This window comes from Hemicordylus capensis, chromosome 5, assembly GCF_027244095.1.
Source record: "Hemicordylus capensis ecotype Gifberg chromosome 5, rHemCap1.1.pri, whole genome shotgun sequence".
Lineage (NCBI taxonomy): Eukaryota > Metazoa > Chordata > Lepidosauria > Squamata > Cordylidae > Hemicordylus > Hemicordylus capensis.
The window spans coordinates 7,114,951-7,128,998 of record NC_069661.1 but is presented as its reverse complement, the minus strand read 5'-3'; the positions used below and the strand labels follow the sequence as shown (position 1 = coordinate 7,128,998).

Genomic DNA, 14,048 nt, shown 5'->3' with positions numbered 1-14,048 from the left:
TTATATCACAGGGGCTGTATAAAAGGAAAGTGATAACAATGTTTTTGCTCAAAGGCTTCCAGAATTACAAGCTGCTTTTGTTTACCAAGGTGGCATGGTTGGAAAATGATTGGCAATGACTAGTGCAGATGAGGCTAGGGAGGGCCAGGAGATTCAGAGTAAGGGGGATCTAGAATGATTCAGGGAACACCTTGGAGTGACCTGGCCAGGGCTAGGAAGCCACCACCAAGCCAGAGTCTGGCTGTTGTTCAGACTGCAGGTCAGGCCACATCAAGAATAAATGAGCTACCAGGGAAGATGAAGGCAGCGAGTCATACTGGGACCTGCCTGCTGCTCCTTTCTCCTCCACTCTGCAGACATGGGTGGCTCACACCTGGGGCTCCAGTGCCCCAGACCACCTTGGAAGGTCCAGATTTGAATCTTGGCTGATCCTGACACACAAGATCAGTGAGCCTGGTGTTGCCCATTGTGCATGTTGAAGAACCAGAGTGCATGCAGCTCTTGCTCTTCTCTGTATGGTTAACAGACTAGAAGTGTGGGCACTGTAAGATATTCCCCTCAGGGGATGGAGCTGCTCTGGGAAGACCAGAAGGTTTCAAGTTCCCTCCTTGGCTTCTCCGAGATAGGACTGAGAGAGATTCCTGCCTGCAACCCTGGAGAAGCCGCTGCCAGTCTGTGTAGACCAGAGATTCTCAATGTTGGGTCCCCAGATGTTACTGGACTTCAACTCCCATAATCTCCAACCAAAGGCCACTGGTGATGGAATTATGGGAGCTGAAGTCCAATAACATCTGGGGACCCAAAGTTAAGAATCCTTGATGTAGACAATACTGAGCTAGATGGACCAAGGTCTGACTCCGTATACGGCAGCTTCCTATATTCCTAACAGCTCTCTGTAAAATGCAGTTTGACCACACTCTAAAGATGGCCTCATGGTTGGTTTCAGCACACCAAACAGAATCCAGTGCATTCAAATGGCCCCAAGTATTCATCCCATTTAAGCTGGTTGCCTTGGCTAGTGGGTAGACACTATTATAGGGAGGGAGCTGTACCTCGATAGCTGTCAGCCTTTCACAATCTCTGTCATTAAACTGAAATGGGAAATGATGCAGTCATAATTTGAGAGGTTGCCTAGGAGATATTTTGCTTGTGGGTGGCATGGAGTAGAACGGAGTGGGTGGCAGGAACAGTTCCTGCAACTCAAGGATGAGAACAATGCCCATCTGTGGCGAAAGTCTTGATTTTGGAAACAGGACAAAAGAGAGCACCATTCTAAGGATATATTTTTTTAAAAAATGCTACACATTACACAGTGTGTGGAGGGGAGGGAAGAAGGACCGCTTACTCACAGGGCACACCAGTGATACTCTCTTCTCCCACAAGAGCAGCAGCTGAGATCGCCACATTAACTGGCCTACTTCCTCCTGGGACATGGCCCATCTGGAATGGATAAAATAAAGTCATCATCCTTGGCTGTGGACTCTCAGGCAAGGCCTGTTGTTTTACAAGAAGGCATATGCCCAGCATAAAGCACAGGGACCAAACTCTGTCTCAAAGAAATCTCCTTTTGAGGGACAAATATCTTGCCACAGTCAAGTCAGTGAGGTTACCTGGAAGAAGCAATGCTGGGATAATTTTCTGGTGTGTCGGTTCTGACACTATGGAGAAACAGTGGGATATTTCTGGCATCTATATGTTCACAAGCAGAATGCACCGGCACAGTTCATGATGTGCATGGTGATCATACCAAGACCTGGGTTCCATAGAGACCAGATTCCCAGTAAAATTGCATAACATGAAGAGGTAGCAGTCATCCAGTCATGGATGGCACTGGGGAAAGTGGAGCACAAACTGGCATCAGAATGAGCAGATCAGGATGAAGACCGTTGAGAATATAGACTTGAGCTGGCTTTGATTCAGATGGCAGTGAAGACCAGTTTCAACTCTACCCACAAGTTCTGTGGCCTCTGTCTCATTTGCAGCCAATGCTGAATTATTCCTGGCAACCTGCCCCTGGTCCAGTAAACAACTGAGGACCCCATAGTATGTCTGGCACGTTGCCCCTTGCAATCCAGATGAAGAATACTGGAGAGGGGAGTTTATCTTTGGATATGAGAGAACAGTACCCCTTTTCTTTCTGCTCCTCCCACACTCTTCTCTCTCCCCGCACCAGCATGTGCTTTGCAGTTGAGGTAGAATTCTGGCAACAGCACAGGGCAGAACATCCACCCTCTTCACAGCACATGCTGCTTAGTCATGTACCCTTACGACTGCAGTGCAGTAGGGTTGTTGTCCATCCCCCCACCACCAGCTTCCCTTATAGTCGTTGTCTCCTCTCCCCCTCCCCTAAAACATTGCAGTGGGCACCTTTCCATTAAGGTATTCACTGCACATTAGGAGAAATGGGAGGTGGACAGTTTATCCTTCTCCTGACATTCCCCTTCCTTCCCAGTGGACTGTATAATCCTTTACAGATGTGGGGAGCAGAGTTCTTCCTCTCCTGTTTCATAATTTTAAGACTACTGCTTTTGAGGTTCTGCCCCTTATCGTTGACAAGCTTTCATGGGCAAGTTTTGTAATGGGTTGTCATTTCTCTGCCTTTTATGTGTGTCGAAGTTAGACCTTGACCTTCTCCTGTTGAGGTTGAATTCTCTGAGATACATTTGACACAAGTTCTTCAGTAGAAATGTTTCGTTGGATTTTTGTCACTTAATGGGCCACTGCTTGCTTGCTTCTTTAGATGATCATTCCAGGGTTCATCTGACTCCCCTTGAAGGGGTTCCAGACTCTGATTATATCAATGCCTCGTTCATTAACGTAAGTATCTGCTGGGATGGTGGGGGGACTGGACAAGACAGCTTGGAGCTCTCTATTCCCAGCTCCAGTGCTTGTGTCCCAGGTGGTCTACAGACCTGCATGGTTGTAATCCTTTTGATAAGAGCTGGTGGCTTGCTTGGAATCCTCAGAATCCTTGCCTTTTGTAGATACGCTGCAAATGGCTAGCTCTGGGGACCTTAGAAAGCATCCAGCGCTGCTGCCGCACAGTCTCCATATGTTTCACTGAGGCTTGTGGAAGATGCCCCATTGAAATTAAGGCTGAGCAGCAGGCGTGCTTGGTGGGTTGTGCCCATGGCCAGTTGGAGGGCTCAGAAACCAGGAGGCTGATTTTCAGCTCTGAGTTCTTGGTGAAAGATTCACCTCTGGGGTGCATACGTTCTTATTCCACATAGTAGCTTGTGTACTTCTGCTGTTCCACCTCGCTCTCTTGTAATTCTGTACAGTACTACTTTTCTCTCCTTTTCGGCCACCAATCCAATCTTTCAAAGCAAACAAAAGCCCCACAAAAACCCAGTTACTTCGAAACTCCTGCACTGCAGATGGAATCTTATTTGCAAATAGCATTTGGTTTGTGTAGTTCCTCTCTGAATACAAGACTGGTATTTTCTTGATTGCGAATGTGGATTGAGAAGTGGGCAACGTGGAAGAGTCATGGTCCTGCCCAAGTCCCAATGCCAGAAGCTTTGTCTTCTGGTACTTTAAAAAAAAAAAAGTACATTCTACCTTTCTTCCATAATTCAAAGAGGCTCACAAAAATAAGTTGAAACAACAAAATACAAAAACACAAGCAAGTATCATCAGACAAAAACAGCAGAGCTCAAACCAACTATAGGAAAGGCAGCCAAAATAAGTTTTAGCTAACTACCAGTACACACACACACACACACACACACACACACACCCCTCACAAAGAGGGGATTAGCTTGACAGCTCAAGGAAGGTGTTCCATTTATGCTACATAGCTCAGTGGCAGAGCATGTGGCTTGCAAGTAGAAAGCTCCCAGGTTCAATCCCTGGTAAAAGACCTCTGCCTGAGACCTCAGAGAGCAGATGCCAGTCAGAGCAAGTGGTATCTGGCTCAGTGGGCTTGTGATTCTTCTGCATAAGGCAACTTTTTATATAATGGTTGCCCCCACCCCCGGACCTAGCTCCAGTTTCCATTGTAGTGGTAGATGCATAATTTCCTGTGTTTTGTATCCCTACCTCTCAGCTACTGCTTGTTCCCTCTCCATACTTGCATGCATCTCTATGGTCCAATGTGCATCGCACGTATGCCAGCTCTATGGTGCACGCTGAGAAGATTGCAAAGCTGGGGACAGTCATGATCAGAATTGTTGCATGCCATTTTTTTCATGCTCTCAACCAGGCCAGGGTACTGTGTAGAATGTAGCCTTGTTATGTTCTGGAGGCTTTGTTTTGGAGGGAATTGGATGTGCTGTGTTTAGAGATGCAGGATGCTTCAGCCTCCCTTTGGAATCAAGCCATGTGTGCTTCTTGTGTAATGTCTCAAAAGGCAATTCTGTATTTACATCACACTTTCATCTAGGAGAAAAACGTGCCTCCCCAGCAGAGACATGAAAAGCAGATGCTACTTGTTGCTCATTGTAACATCCTAAAGTATTTCATGGACCTTATCTCTAAAGTCCATGGACCTTATCTCTTTTTGATTTATATGATACTAGTAGGTGAGGCCTGTTGTTGACCAGGCAGAGTTATTTTGTGTAGATTACACTTCTAAGCAAGTTCAAGGGATTAACTATATGTAATAGATTTTTTAAAATTAACATGCTTGCAAAAGAGAACTAAAAGAGCAGTTTGAAATTTGTAGGATTTCAACTTCAAATATTATTCGTTTTATTGAAGAATTGCCATTTGTGGTAAACCTGAATCATAGTAAGTTGATTTGAGAAAGATCTTCTGCTTCTCTTGGGCATGGTATGATTTAGGAATTATTGAATTGATTCTTGAGTGTTAAAAACCTGTTGAGAACAGTAACAGTTAAAATATGATGATTATATTGCAAATTTCTTCTAAAAAAACCCTTAAGTTTAAACCTTTCCCCCAGCATATTCTTGTGTAAAAAGTAGTGCATTCAGCTAATCTAAGTGACAGGATTGTGTAGGCAGAACTTGCTGTCTATAGGCCATAGGAAAGTATGACTATTTCACACAAAGATGCAAACAAACAAATTCTTCAGAATATGTAATAGATAAGAAGATTAACAAGGTAAAGTACACTCTGTGTGTAGTTTTTCAAAAAGGTAACAACGGTTTGGGACACTTGTTTAAAGCTGACACTTATGCTTGAGGCAAAAAGGGACCTGCCCACATGTGTTGTTGCTTTTGTCCCTGCAGGGGTACCAAGAGAAGAACAAGTTCATTGCAGCCCAAGGTAAACAGCACTGGCTTCCCTTTGGATTTCTGTGCTGAGATGGCAAAAGGCTGGGAGACTCGATGCTGAGCCAAGTAGATGTGGAGAGTGTTGCTTTTTTCTGGGTCTTCCCAACTCCCATCATTCCTAGCTGCAGCAGTCTTTGGCCATTGTGGCTGGGGACGATGGGAGTTGCAGTCTAGCAACATCCGAGGACCCAAGTTCAAGAAGCCCTGGCTTAAAGAACTTCAAGTGGCAGGCTGGAAAAGATGGCCTGAATTCTTCAAGCGCTGCTGCCTGTTGGCGTAGGCCGCACTGGACTCAATGAACTCTTGGCCTGACTGTCTGAGGCAGCTTCATATATCCACAGAATGGGGTGGGGGTGACGGATGATCTGCTAGTTTCCTGTACATAATGCCCACCTGCCACACTTCTCTCTCTTTAGGACCAAAAGAAGAAACTGTGAATGACTTTTGGAGAATGATTTGGGAGCAAAACACAGCAACGATAGTCATGGTGACCAACCTGAAAGAGAGGAAAGAGGTGACTGATAGTCAGGCGCTCTGGCAAGTGGAAGGAGATCAGCAGAAGAGCAATACGTATCTGACAGTCAGATCATGCAGGCCTAGCAGGGGTGGTGCAGCTTGTTGTTTCTGTCATTGCAAATGCAATCAAGCAGAGGGAAGCATTGCATTTCTCCCCATCAATTAAATATTGTAGCTGGAAAAATTCATTCTCTTTGTCAGAAGTGCAACTGCAAGGGAGAGCAGCTGTGCACTTACTGCTCAAAAATAGGTTTTGTTGAACAGAACCCGAGAGTTATGGCACCCCCTGTAGATTTTGTCTCCCCACACCCCTGTTACTTCTCCCTCCTGGTCCAGCATTCTCTCAGTGCGTAGAAGTGTGTGCAGATGCACCTGCACTCTCTCAATCCATGCAAATGTATCTCTTTGGTTGGACTGCTGTCCCTTCGGCCAGTTCTGTGATCCATGGTGGCCAGACCTTATAGGCTGTCCTGCTGCCACCATCACTGTCTCGCTGTCCCCAGGCTGTGTGCGCTCTTTGGAAAGAAGCTGAAAGGAGGCATCTCTTCTGTCAGTAGTGCACATGAATGGAGGTAGTTTTGTTCTGTTTTAGAGAACTGCCCAAGACTTGCAAGTGGCTCCTGAGGCACGGTTTGCTGGCTCTCTGGTGTATCTGAAACAAAGAACACGGGGAAGGCCACAGTTTGTCACTGCAGACACACAGAATTGGTGTTTGCGAGGCTGTTAAAAACCACCATTTGGAAATGCTGCCAGGGCAGTGCATGTCCCTGATGGTGTGTGCTTAGTCGGGGGATGCAGTCAAAAAATTGTGTCCTGTGAAAGTCCTTTTAGCATTACCTCTCCTGGACTAAATCAGTCTGTTTTGATGTGGTTTCCCCAGTGTAAATGTGCTCAGTACTGGCCAGATCAAGGTTGCTGGACCTATGGAAACATCAGAGTGTCTGTGGAAGATGTGACTGTCTTGGTTGACTACACAGTGCGGAAATTCTGCATTCAACAGGTATCACACGTTGGCCCTTCCCCTCCCTACAGTGTGTTCTGGCTGGGTGTAGCAGATTAAAGCCTTTTTCTCAGAGTAGGCTAACTTGAGTTAAAGAAATGCTGAATCATCCCTGCTGAGCTGCCTGGCTAGGCTTCTCCTAAACTATTCTGTAATTATTGGTAGGTTCAAAAGGCTGCTACCAAGCACCCTAAAACTTGCAGAGAACTAGGCCAGTGGATAGGATGCTGTAGTCCAAGGTCCCTCTATGTAACTGGGTATTGGGCAAATCCAATAAAACCTTCCAAGTTGTAAGCTTACATGGGATGAGAAAACTGATAGCTGCTGAACATCTGAGGTCATGCTTGCACCAGAGAAAATCACCCTTTGGCCTCTGCTTTTCCTGAGTTAGAAATCAACTTGAAGAGGCCTGTAAAAAAGAATCGACTTTTTAAAAACCCAGTTTTATTCCATTACTGCAAACTGCTTCTGTCTGAAGCTTTCTTAGATACAGAAGAATACTTAGTAGATTACAAAAATAGGTTGTCTTAGGTACATTTAAATGTTTGTAGAGTCTTTTGCAATGCCCTAAGTAGGATGGGCATAGGCTAGTGTTTCTTATTTCAATTACCTTACAGGTAAACAAGTATTGGGAATATGCAAAACACACACACCAAAGAAATATAACTTCTAACACAAAGTCTGACTAAAGAAATGTTTCCCTGAATTAATCTTCCTGAAGCCAAAATCCAGGCTTCCTTTCCTTGAACTCACCAAACTCCAGCTGAGTATTCAAGCTTCCTGCCCTCCTATCTTTCAAGGAACTGCAGAGTCCTTTTCCTGCAGCCATCCTCCACGGCCACATGTCCTGCTCTTCTAACAAAGACCTGCCCTTCTTGTTCCCAGAATTCCCTGCAGCCGCTCTCTAGGTCCCACCCACCTGGTGTACTGATTGGCTGCCCTGGAGTTCACCAGCGTGTCAGTCAAGACAAGAGTTCACTCCCTGTTAACTCTTTTGTGGGAGGCGGGGGGGCTGATCACTACTCTGGGTTTCAGTCTGAGACCCCTTCCCTCTACCATGGAAACATATGCATTCTGGAATGCTGCCATTCTGGATCAGTAGGGTTTGAAATAGCTTTATCAAGACACTCTGTCCAGACACCTTAAGGTCAGTTTGTTTCCTGTGCCACTTAGTGCCACTCTTGGGATTATTTGGTTTAAAAATACAAAGGAGTCATTCTCTATCAACATCCAATTCCTTCCCTTCTCCTTGCCCATCCCAGTGTCATTTCTTTCCTGCCTTCCTTCAGTCCAACCCATGATTCTTGTTCTCTGTAATGTGCTTCCAGGATAGCTGGAGGGGGAAAAACGCATCTTAATGGCCAGTATTAACCACTGTTGATATTGATGCTTACTGGCCAATATTAACCACTGTGTACAATCTGTCTTCCCAGGTAGGAGATGTCACCAATAAAAAACCCCAGCGCCTGGTGACACAGTTCCACTTCACAAGCTGGCCCGACTTTGGGGTCCCCTTCACTCCCATTGGGATGCTGAAGTTCCTGAAAAAGGTGAAGAATTGTAACCCCCAGTATGCGGGGGCCATCGTCGTACACTGCAGGTTAGTCTGAGGTCTGTCTGTGGTTGCTTACTCAGTGGAAGAGGGTATCCCCTGCTCCTGTCCTCTTTAGTAGACAAGACTTCCACTTTCTTTTCCCTGGGAGGAGTTTCCTTCAGTTTACATCCCACTTCCCAGGCTGCCTTGTAGCTGTCCTAAGCCCACCAAGCTACCTTTTCTGTAGGGGCTTTCTTCATGGCTGCTCTACCCATCTCTAATTATTTCACTTCATCAGAAAGATAGGGGAAGCTCTCAGGACCATGCCCAGCAGTCACCACAAAGGACTCGAGGGCCTCTACCGCCCAGGAGTTCTGCAGGAAGCCGCCTGGACCTTCAGGGCTCCTGGGCTGTCTGCATTCCCTTGGCAGAGGACTACTAAGGATGAGAAGGCCCTGGCTATCCCTTGAAATGGCCACATCTTTCCCTTCACCCCAGATGAAGTGTTCCCATTCTTGTGTGGATACAAAGCATGGTAGTGAGGGAGACTGAAGCTGGAATGTGCAAAATACGGTTGCCCTCCTCCTGCAACCCCTCTTCCACCCATTGTTCCTCCCATTGTACGGGCCTCCGGCAAGGACTCCTTATCCATACCACCCCCAAGCAAGAGCTGCTAGTCCAGGCGGGGGTGGCGGTGGCACAAGCTTGACCCTCCCATCATCCACAATATATTGACTCTCAGAGAGGAGGAGGGGGGCTGTCTAAGGAGGAGGCTGTTCTGCCAGCTTGTTCTTCCAAGAGGCACGGAACTGAAACAATTTCTAGCCCTCCTGACATAGGCTACCATGGTACCATAACATTCATGCAACCTATAAATCCCTGGTACAAGAATGGGAATGTGACATGTCCCACAGCCAAGAGTGATCCTTTGTCTCAAAGATAGAAGCACATTTCTGTAAACAGTATTTCAAATGGCTGGCTGTGATGCCTCTGCGCTGAGGGGCGGATGCTTTGAACAAGCCCAGTGGGACACCACAGCCAGCCTCTGAATATCTTGCCTTCATCTCCTGCTCTTGGTCTTCCCTGAGGCGTCTGGTGAGCCACGGTGGGAGACCGTGCTGGACTAGAGTGACCTTGAGCCTGATCCAGCAAGGCTCTTCTTATGGCTGAATATTAAGTGGCAGGGGGGGCGGATTTCTCTTTTTCCTACCAGTGCTGGTGTGGGACGAACAGGAACTTTCATTGTCATTGATGCCATGCTGGACATGATGCACACGGAGAGGAAGGTAGATGTTTACGGGTTTGTGAGCCGCATCCGGGCACAGCGTTGCCAGATGGTACAGACTGATGTAAGTATCTTCTCCTGCAGGTCAAACAGGACATTTTGCAGGCCAAAACACTTTCTTTGCTTTCACCATAATTGTATTATTTGTAAACGCGCTTAAAATCTGAGTGTTTTTGCATACATAAAAGAACAGAGGCTCAGGGATCTCTGGGACTTCTCTCAAAACCCCTTTTAGGGTTGCTTGGCTTATACTGGAAATGACTGTGTCCTCTGAGCCAAGGCCTCTCAAATTCTGCATCCTGAATAAATGATAGAAACTTGCTCAACCAAGAGCTTTGTGAAGCCCCACAACCTGCCCAGTTGCAGGTTCTGCTTAGCACCTTTTCTGGCTTTTGAGATCCCATTAGCCACCAGGCGGGAAATATTCAGTGAATGGAGAAGATCTTATGGTGCACAGCGTTGTACCAGAGGCTGGATTGTCTGCTTGTGTGGCCTTTTTCAGACACACAGACACATACAGCCCTGATGATAAGCACCTTGGAGGTGGAGGCTTCCCCAACTTCACTGCGCTATTGCCAGGGCTTAGGTAGTCCATGAATTCTCTGGACATGTGGCTGGTCTGCCCATGAGATCTGGCAATATCTAACTAAAGCAGTCACCTCAGGGCAGGGGGTGGGGTGCCTCACACATGCCTCTTCCTGCATGCTGCTAGAGGTGCACCTAGGTAACTTGGGAGCCTGGACCTAAAGGCCTTTGGAGGCCCTGCCCATCCTGCAAATTAAGCATCATCATGCTCTGCCAGGTGACCACACCACTTGGGACAGACTAAAGAGGATTGGGGGGCCCCCGGGGGCTGTGGAGGCCCTGGACTTTGGCCTCAAAGTCCAGGGGTCAGAGCGCCTCTGCATGCTGCCACCACACCACCTCTCCTTCCTTCCTTCCCATCCCACTGTTTTAAAAAGCGGGGAAGGGAAGACAGGAGTGGGCAGAAGCCATTCTTCTTTCTCTCCCTCTCCCTCCCTTCCACGTGGCCTCTTTCAGTGCTTTCCCTTCCCTTTTTAAAATAGCAGGGGCAGGAGGAAGAGAAGGTAGTTCAGCAGTGCTGACCCTTTGTTGACTGAAAGGAGGGAGGGAGCAGGAGCAGTGCTGGCATGTTGCCAGGTAAGGGGGAGGTGTGTACTGCCCGGTGGAGGAGAGTCCATTTGGCCTAGCACAGCACTGTTGAAGAGAAAGCTTGCAGCCTCGGGCACTATGAGTCCTTGGGCTGGCTCTGACCACACACAAATGCAGGCAAGCCATCTGGTTTGGTACTGGGAAGAGATTTCAGCATCCTGAGTGTAACTGAAATCCATGAAGAAACAAGTCTCTATTCAGAGAGATGGTTAATGGTGGAAGGGGAGCCACCCGTACCCCATCCGCTCAAGGAGTCTTGCTTAGGCTAAGCCTCTTAGGCCCTGCAAATGCACCAACTTTTGATTAGATGTGAAGTCTCTCTCTCTCACTCTCGCCATAACTTACTCTCTCTCCTTCAGATGCAGTATGTATTCATCTACCAAGCTCTTCTGGAGCATTATCTGTATGGAGACACAGAGCTGGAGGTGACCTCGCTGGAGATCCATCTCCAGAAGATTTACAACAAGATCCCGGGGACCAGCAGCAATGGTCTGGAGGAAGAGTTTAAGGTGGGTGATGGCCATGGAAGTTTAGCTGAGGATTGCTGGTGAAGAGTGTGGCTATGAAGCACCTAGGGCAATCCTGATTTCATAACTGATCGAAGCAATTGAGAAAAGTGATCTGTCTTTATCCATGGGGTCATAGCATTGTGTTAGACTCTAGATTAGTCTTCCAATTTTCCTGAACACAGAACCCATGATAAGTTGCTATGAGCAACATACAAACTATACTATGGTTTTGGAATTCCTTTGGAAGGTCATTAAGAGGCCGGAAGGCTGGGATGAACTCTCCTTAGAGGTGGAAGATGGCTACAGTGAATCAGATTGCTGTTAACAGCAGCCAGGTAATTCAAACAGAACAGAGAGAGTTCTGGGCTTCCCCACCCAGATTTGAACTAAGGGCAAAGCAAATATATCCCAACCCTCTACACTGGCTCCCAATCAATCACCTGGAGTTACTTTCTTCTAAGCACTCACTCTTCTGCTGTGAGATGGAGTTAGATGTCCTACCTTGCAGCAAGAGATTGGACTGGCTGGCTTTGATCTTACCAATTCTTTGATCCTAAAATAAGAAGGCAAGCCATGGAGAGTGGAACACACACACACACACACACACACACACACACACACACACCTGCCTACCTACCTCTTTTTAAGTAACAGGAGGATTAGTCTGTCTTATGTACATCTTAGTGGATGAGTGGATGAGAGTATGCCCACCTGCTAGCCCACTGCATCTTCACTCTTGGGGTTATGTGAGCCTGTCTTTATACAGTAACTTGTGTGTGTGACTTCTCATTCCTTTCTACAGAAATTAACCTCAATCAAGATTCAAAACGATAAGATGAGGACGGGCAACTTGCCAGCCAACATGAAGAAAAACAGGGTGCTGCAGATAATTCCATGTGAGTGTCCTTCAGGGGAGCCGGCTTTTGTGTCGGTGACAAGGTGGGGTGGAGAGCGCTTGGGAGCAGGAGAGGATTAAGGCACTGTAGGGCAGATGAAGATTTAAGTCATGGCAATGGAGCGAGTGGGAAGGGATTGCCTGTTGTGTTGTGTTCCTGAATTGTGGACTACATTGATGAGTTACTGTTCATATAAGCACTATCAGTTGCTTGTGTCTGCCCACGGGAGGTGTGTGTGTATTGTATACCCAGTCATAATCAGTCCACAAAACATTTATGCATTTCAATGTTGGAATGTGAAGGGCCATCTTTACCATTCTGAATGCATTACCTGGGCAAAGGTTTGACAGATATCTCCCTTCAGAGGTTGCTGTGGAAATCCATATCTTCTGAGCACAACCATGTCAGATCCTCATCTAAACACACACTTACAAATGTTTTTTACCCCTGCTCTCAAACTGGAACCTTGTTTTCCTGGCCTTTTTGTGTGTGTGCAGATGAGTTCAACCGAGTGATCATTCCAGTGAAGAGGGGTGAAGAAAACACTGATTACGTGAATGCTTCCTTTATTGATGTGAGTGACTCTTTTCTCTTCTGTGATCTTGATTCCTTCTCCAATATGCTATGAAGAAGATTTGAACTCAAATCATTTTCAGACTTTTCTCGTAACACTTCTCCTTCCTTTTGGTAACTTTCTTGTTGTGTTGGTAGGTAAAATGTGATATTTCTATGAGCATGGAGAATTTTTAATGTGTGTATAGGAATATTCAAATATGCAGTCATTCAACTACTGATTGAAGTTGTAAACTCCAGGCATAATTTTACTACTTGATTCTCTTGGATCCATCAAATGACCCACTGACTACGTGATCACTCCCAAAATTGAAAAGACCTGCCTCTTATCCATTTTCTACCAATTTCCCTACCTGCACTCCATTCTTCTTCATTTCAGTGGGCCTTGTGCTGAAGAAGTTACCAGTACTGGTTATTTGGGAATGGTTGCTGCATGGGTGTGCCTGATTTCCATTGGAAATGCATGGGAATAAGGCTTCTTAGCTTTTTGTTAATACTCCTGTAAATTCAGTCAGCTTTATTAGCCATGTACCAGCCACCCTAGAGACAAAACATTCTCTGCCCTGCCAGTTCCACAGGAGCTGTTCATTTCAGCCAGACTCCTAGCTCACCACCCCTCTCCAGCACTCACTTAATACTGATTACTTTCCTCTTAACCTAGCTCACCTTTCTAAAATCAGGGTGCTGAAAGAATAGAGATCTTTCTATTCTTGTATATTTGTGGGCGGCATCTTCTATTCTTGTATATTTGTGGGTGGCATCTTCTAACCCAGGAGTTCCCAAGTTAGGCTCGCTAGAGGCTGTTGTACTACAACTCCCACCACCCCAGCCACAATGGCTTTTGGGAGTTGTAGTCTAACAGCCTCTGGGGAGTCAAGCTTGGGAAATCCTGTTCTAATCCATGTTGTAATAGGAGTGCTGGTGATTCTAGACTGATTAAACTGAAGTTAAAGGGTGGTCTTCTGTATAATAAAGCAAACTTCAAATGACCTTTTTAATGCGTCAAAGATATTAAAATAACTTAAGGATTTTCCCACAAAACATGTAAGCTAAAACAAAACCGAGCAAACGTTTGGGTGTAATGCACCATCCTCAGTGCTACATTTAGCATGCCTTCAGCTGGCTTGCTAAATGTAGCACTGGTGTATTCACCCAATGTTTGCTTGGTTTTGTTTTAGCTTACATTCTTTTGTGGAAAAATCTGTAAGTTGTTTTAATATCTTTTACACATTAAAGAGGTCATTTGAAGTTTGTCTTTGGAGCAGTGCAATGCAAATTTCATCGCCGGTATTATATCATCTTATTCTGTATATTCTGTCAGACTG

The 14,048-nt window shown here is 46.1% G+C and overlaps 1 protein-coding gene across 4 annotated transcripts in view; it reads left to right on the top strand.

The window, feature by feature from the left end:
- The window catches only part of PTPRA (protein tyrosine phosphatase receptor type A), a 202,493-nt gene that overhangs the window by 173,390 nt on the left and 15,055 nt on the right, over positions 1 to 14,048 (top strand). For all 4 annotated transcript variants that reach the window (XM_053251717.1, XM_053251719.1, XM_053251716.1 and 1 more), the window contains 9 exons: positions 2,741 to 2,817; positions 5,193 to 5,229; positions 5,654 to 5,751; positions 6,634 to 6,753; positions 8,187 to 8,353; positions 9,501 to 9,636; positions 11,105 to 11,254; positions 12,057 to 12,150; positions 12,648 to 12,724. In XM_053251717.1, coding sequence (XP_053107692.1) covers positions 2,741 to 2,817; positions 5,193 to 5,229; positions 5,654 to 5,751; positions 6,634 to 6,753; positions 8,187 to 8,353; positions 9,501 to 9,636; positions 11,105 to 11,254; positions 12,057 to 12,150; positions 12,648 to 12,724 — 956 coding nt within the window. The remainder of the gene's footprint in view (positions 1 to 2,740; positions 2,818 to 5,192; positions 5,230 to 5,653; positions 5,752 to 6,633; positions 6,754 to 8,186; positions 8,354 to 9,500; positions 9,637 to 11,104; positions 11,255 to 12,056; positions 12,151 to 12,647; positions 12,725 to 14,048) is intronic.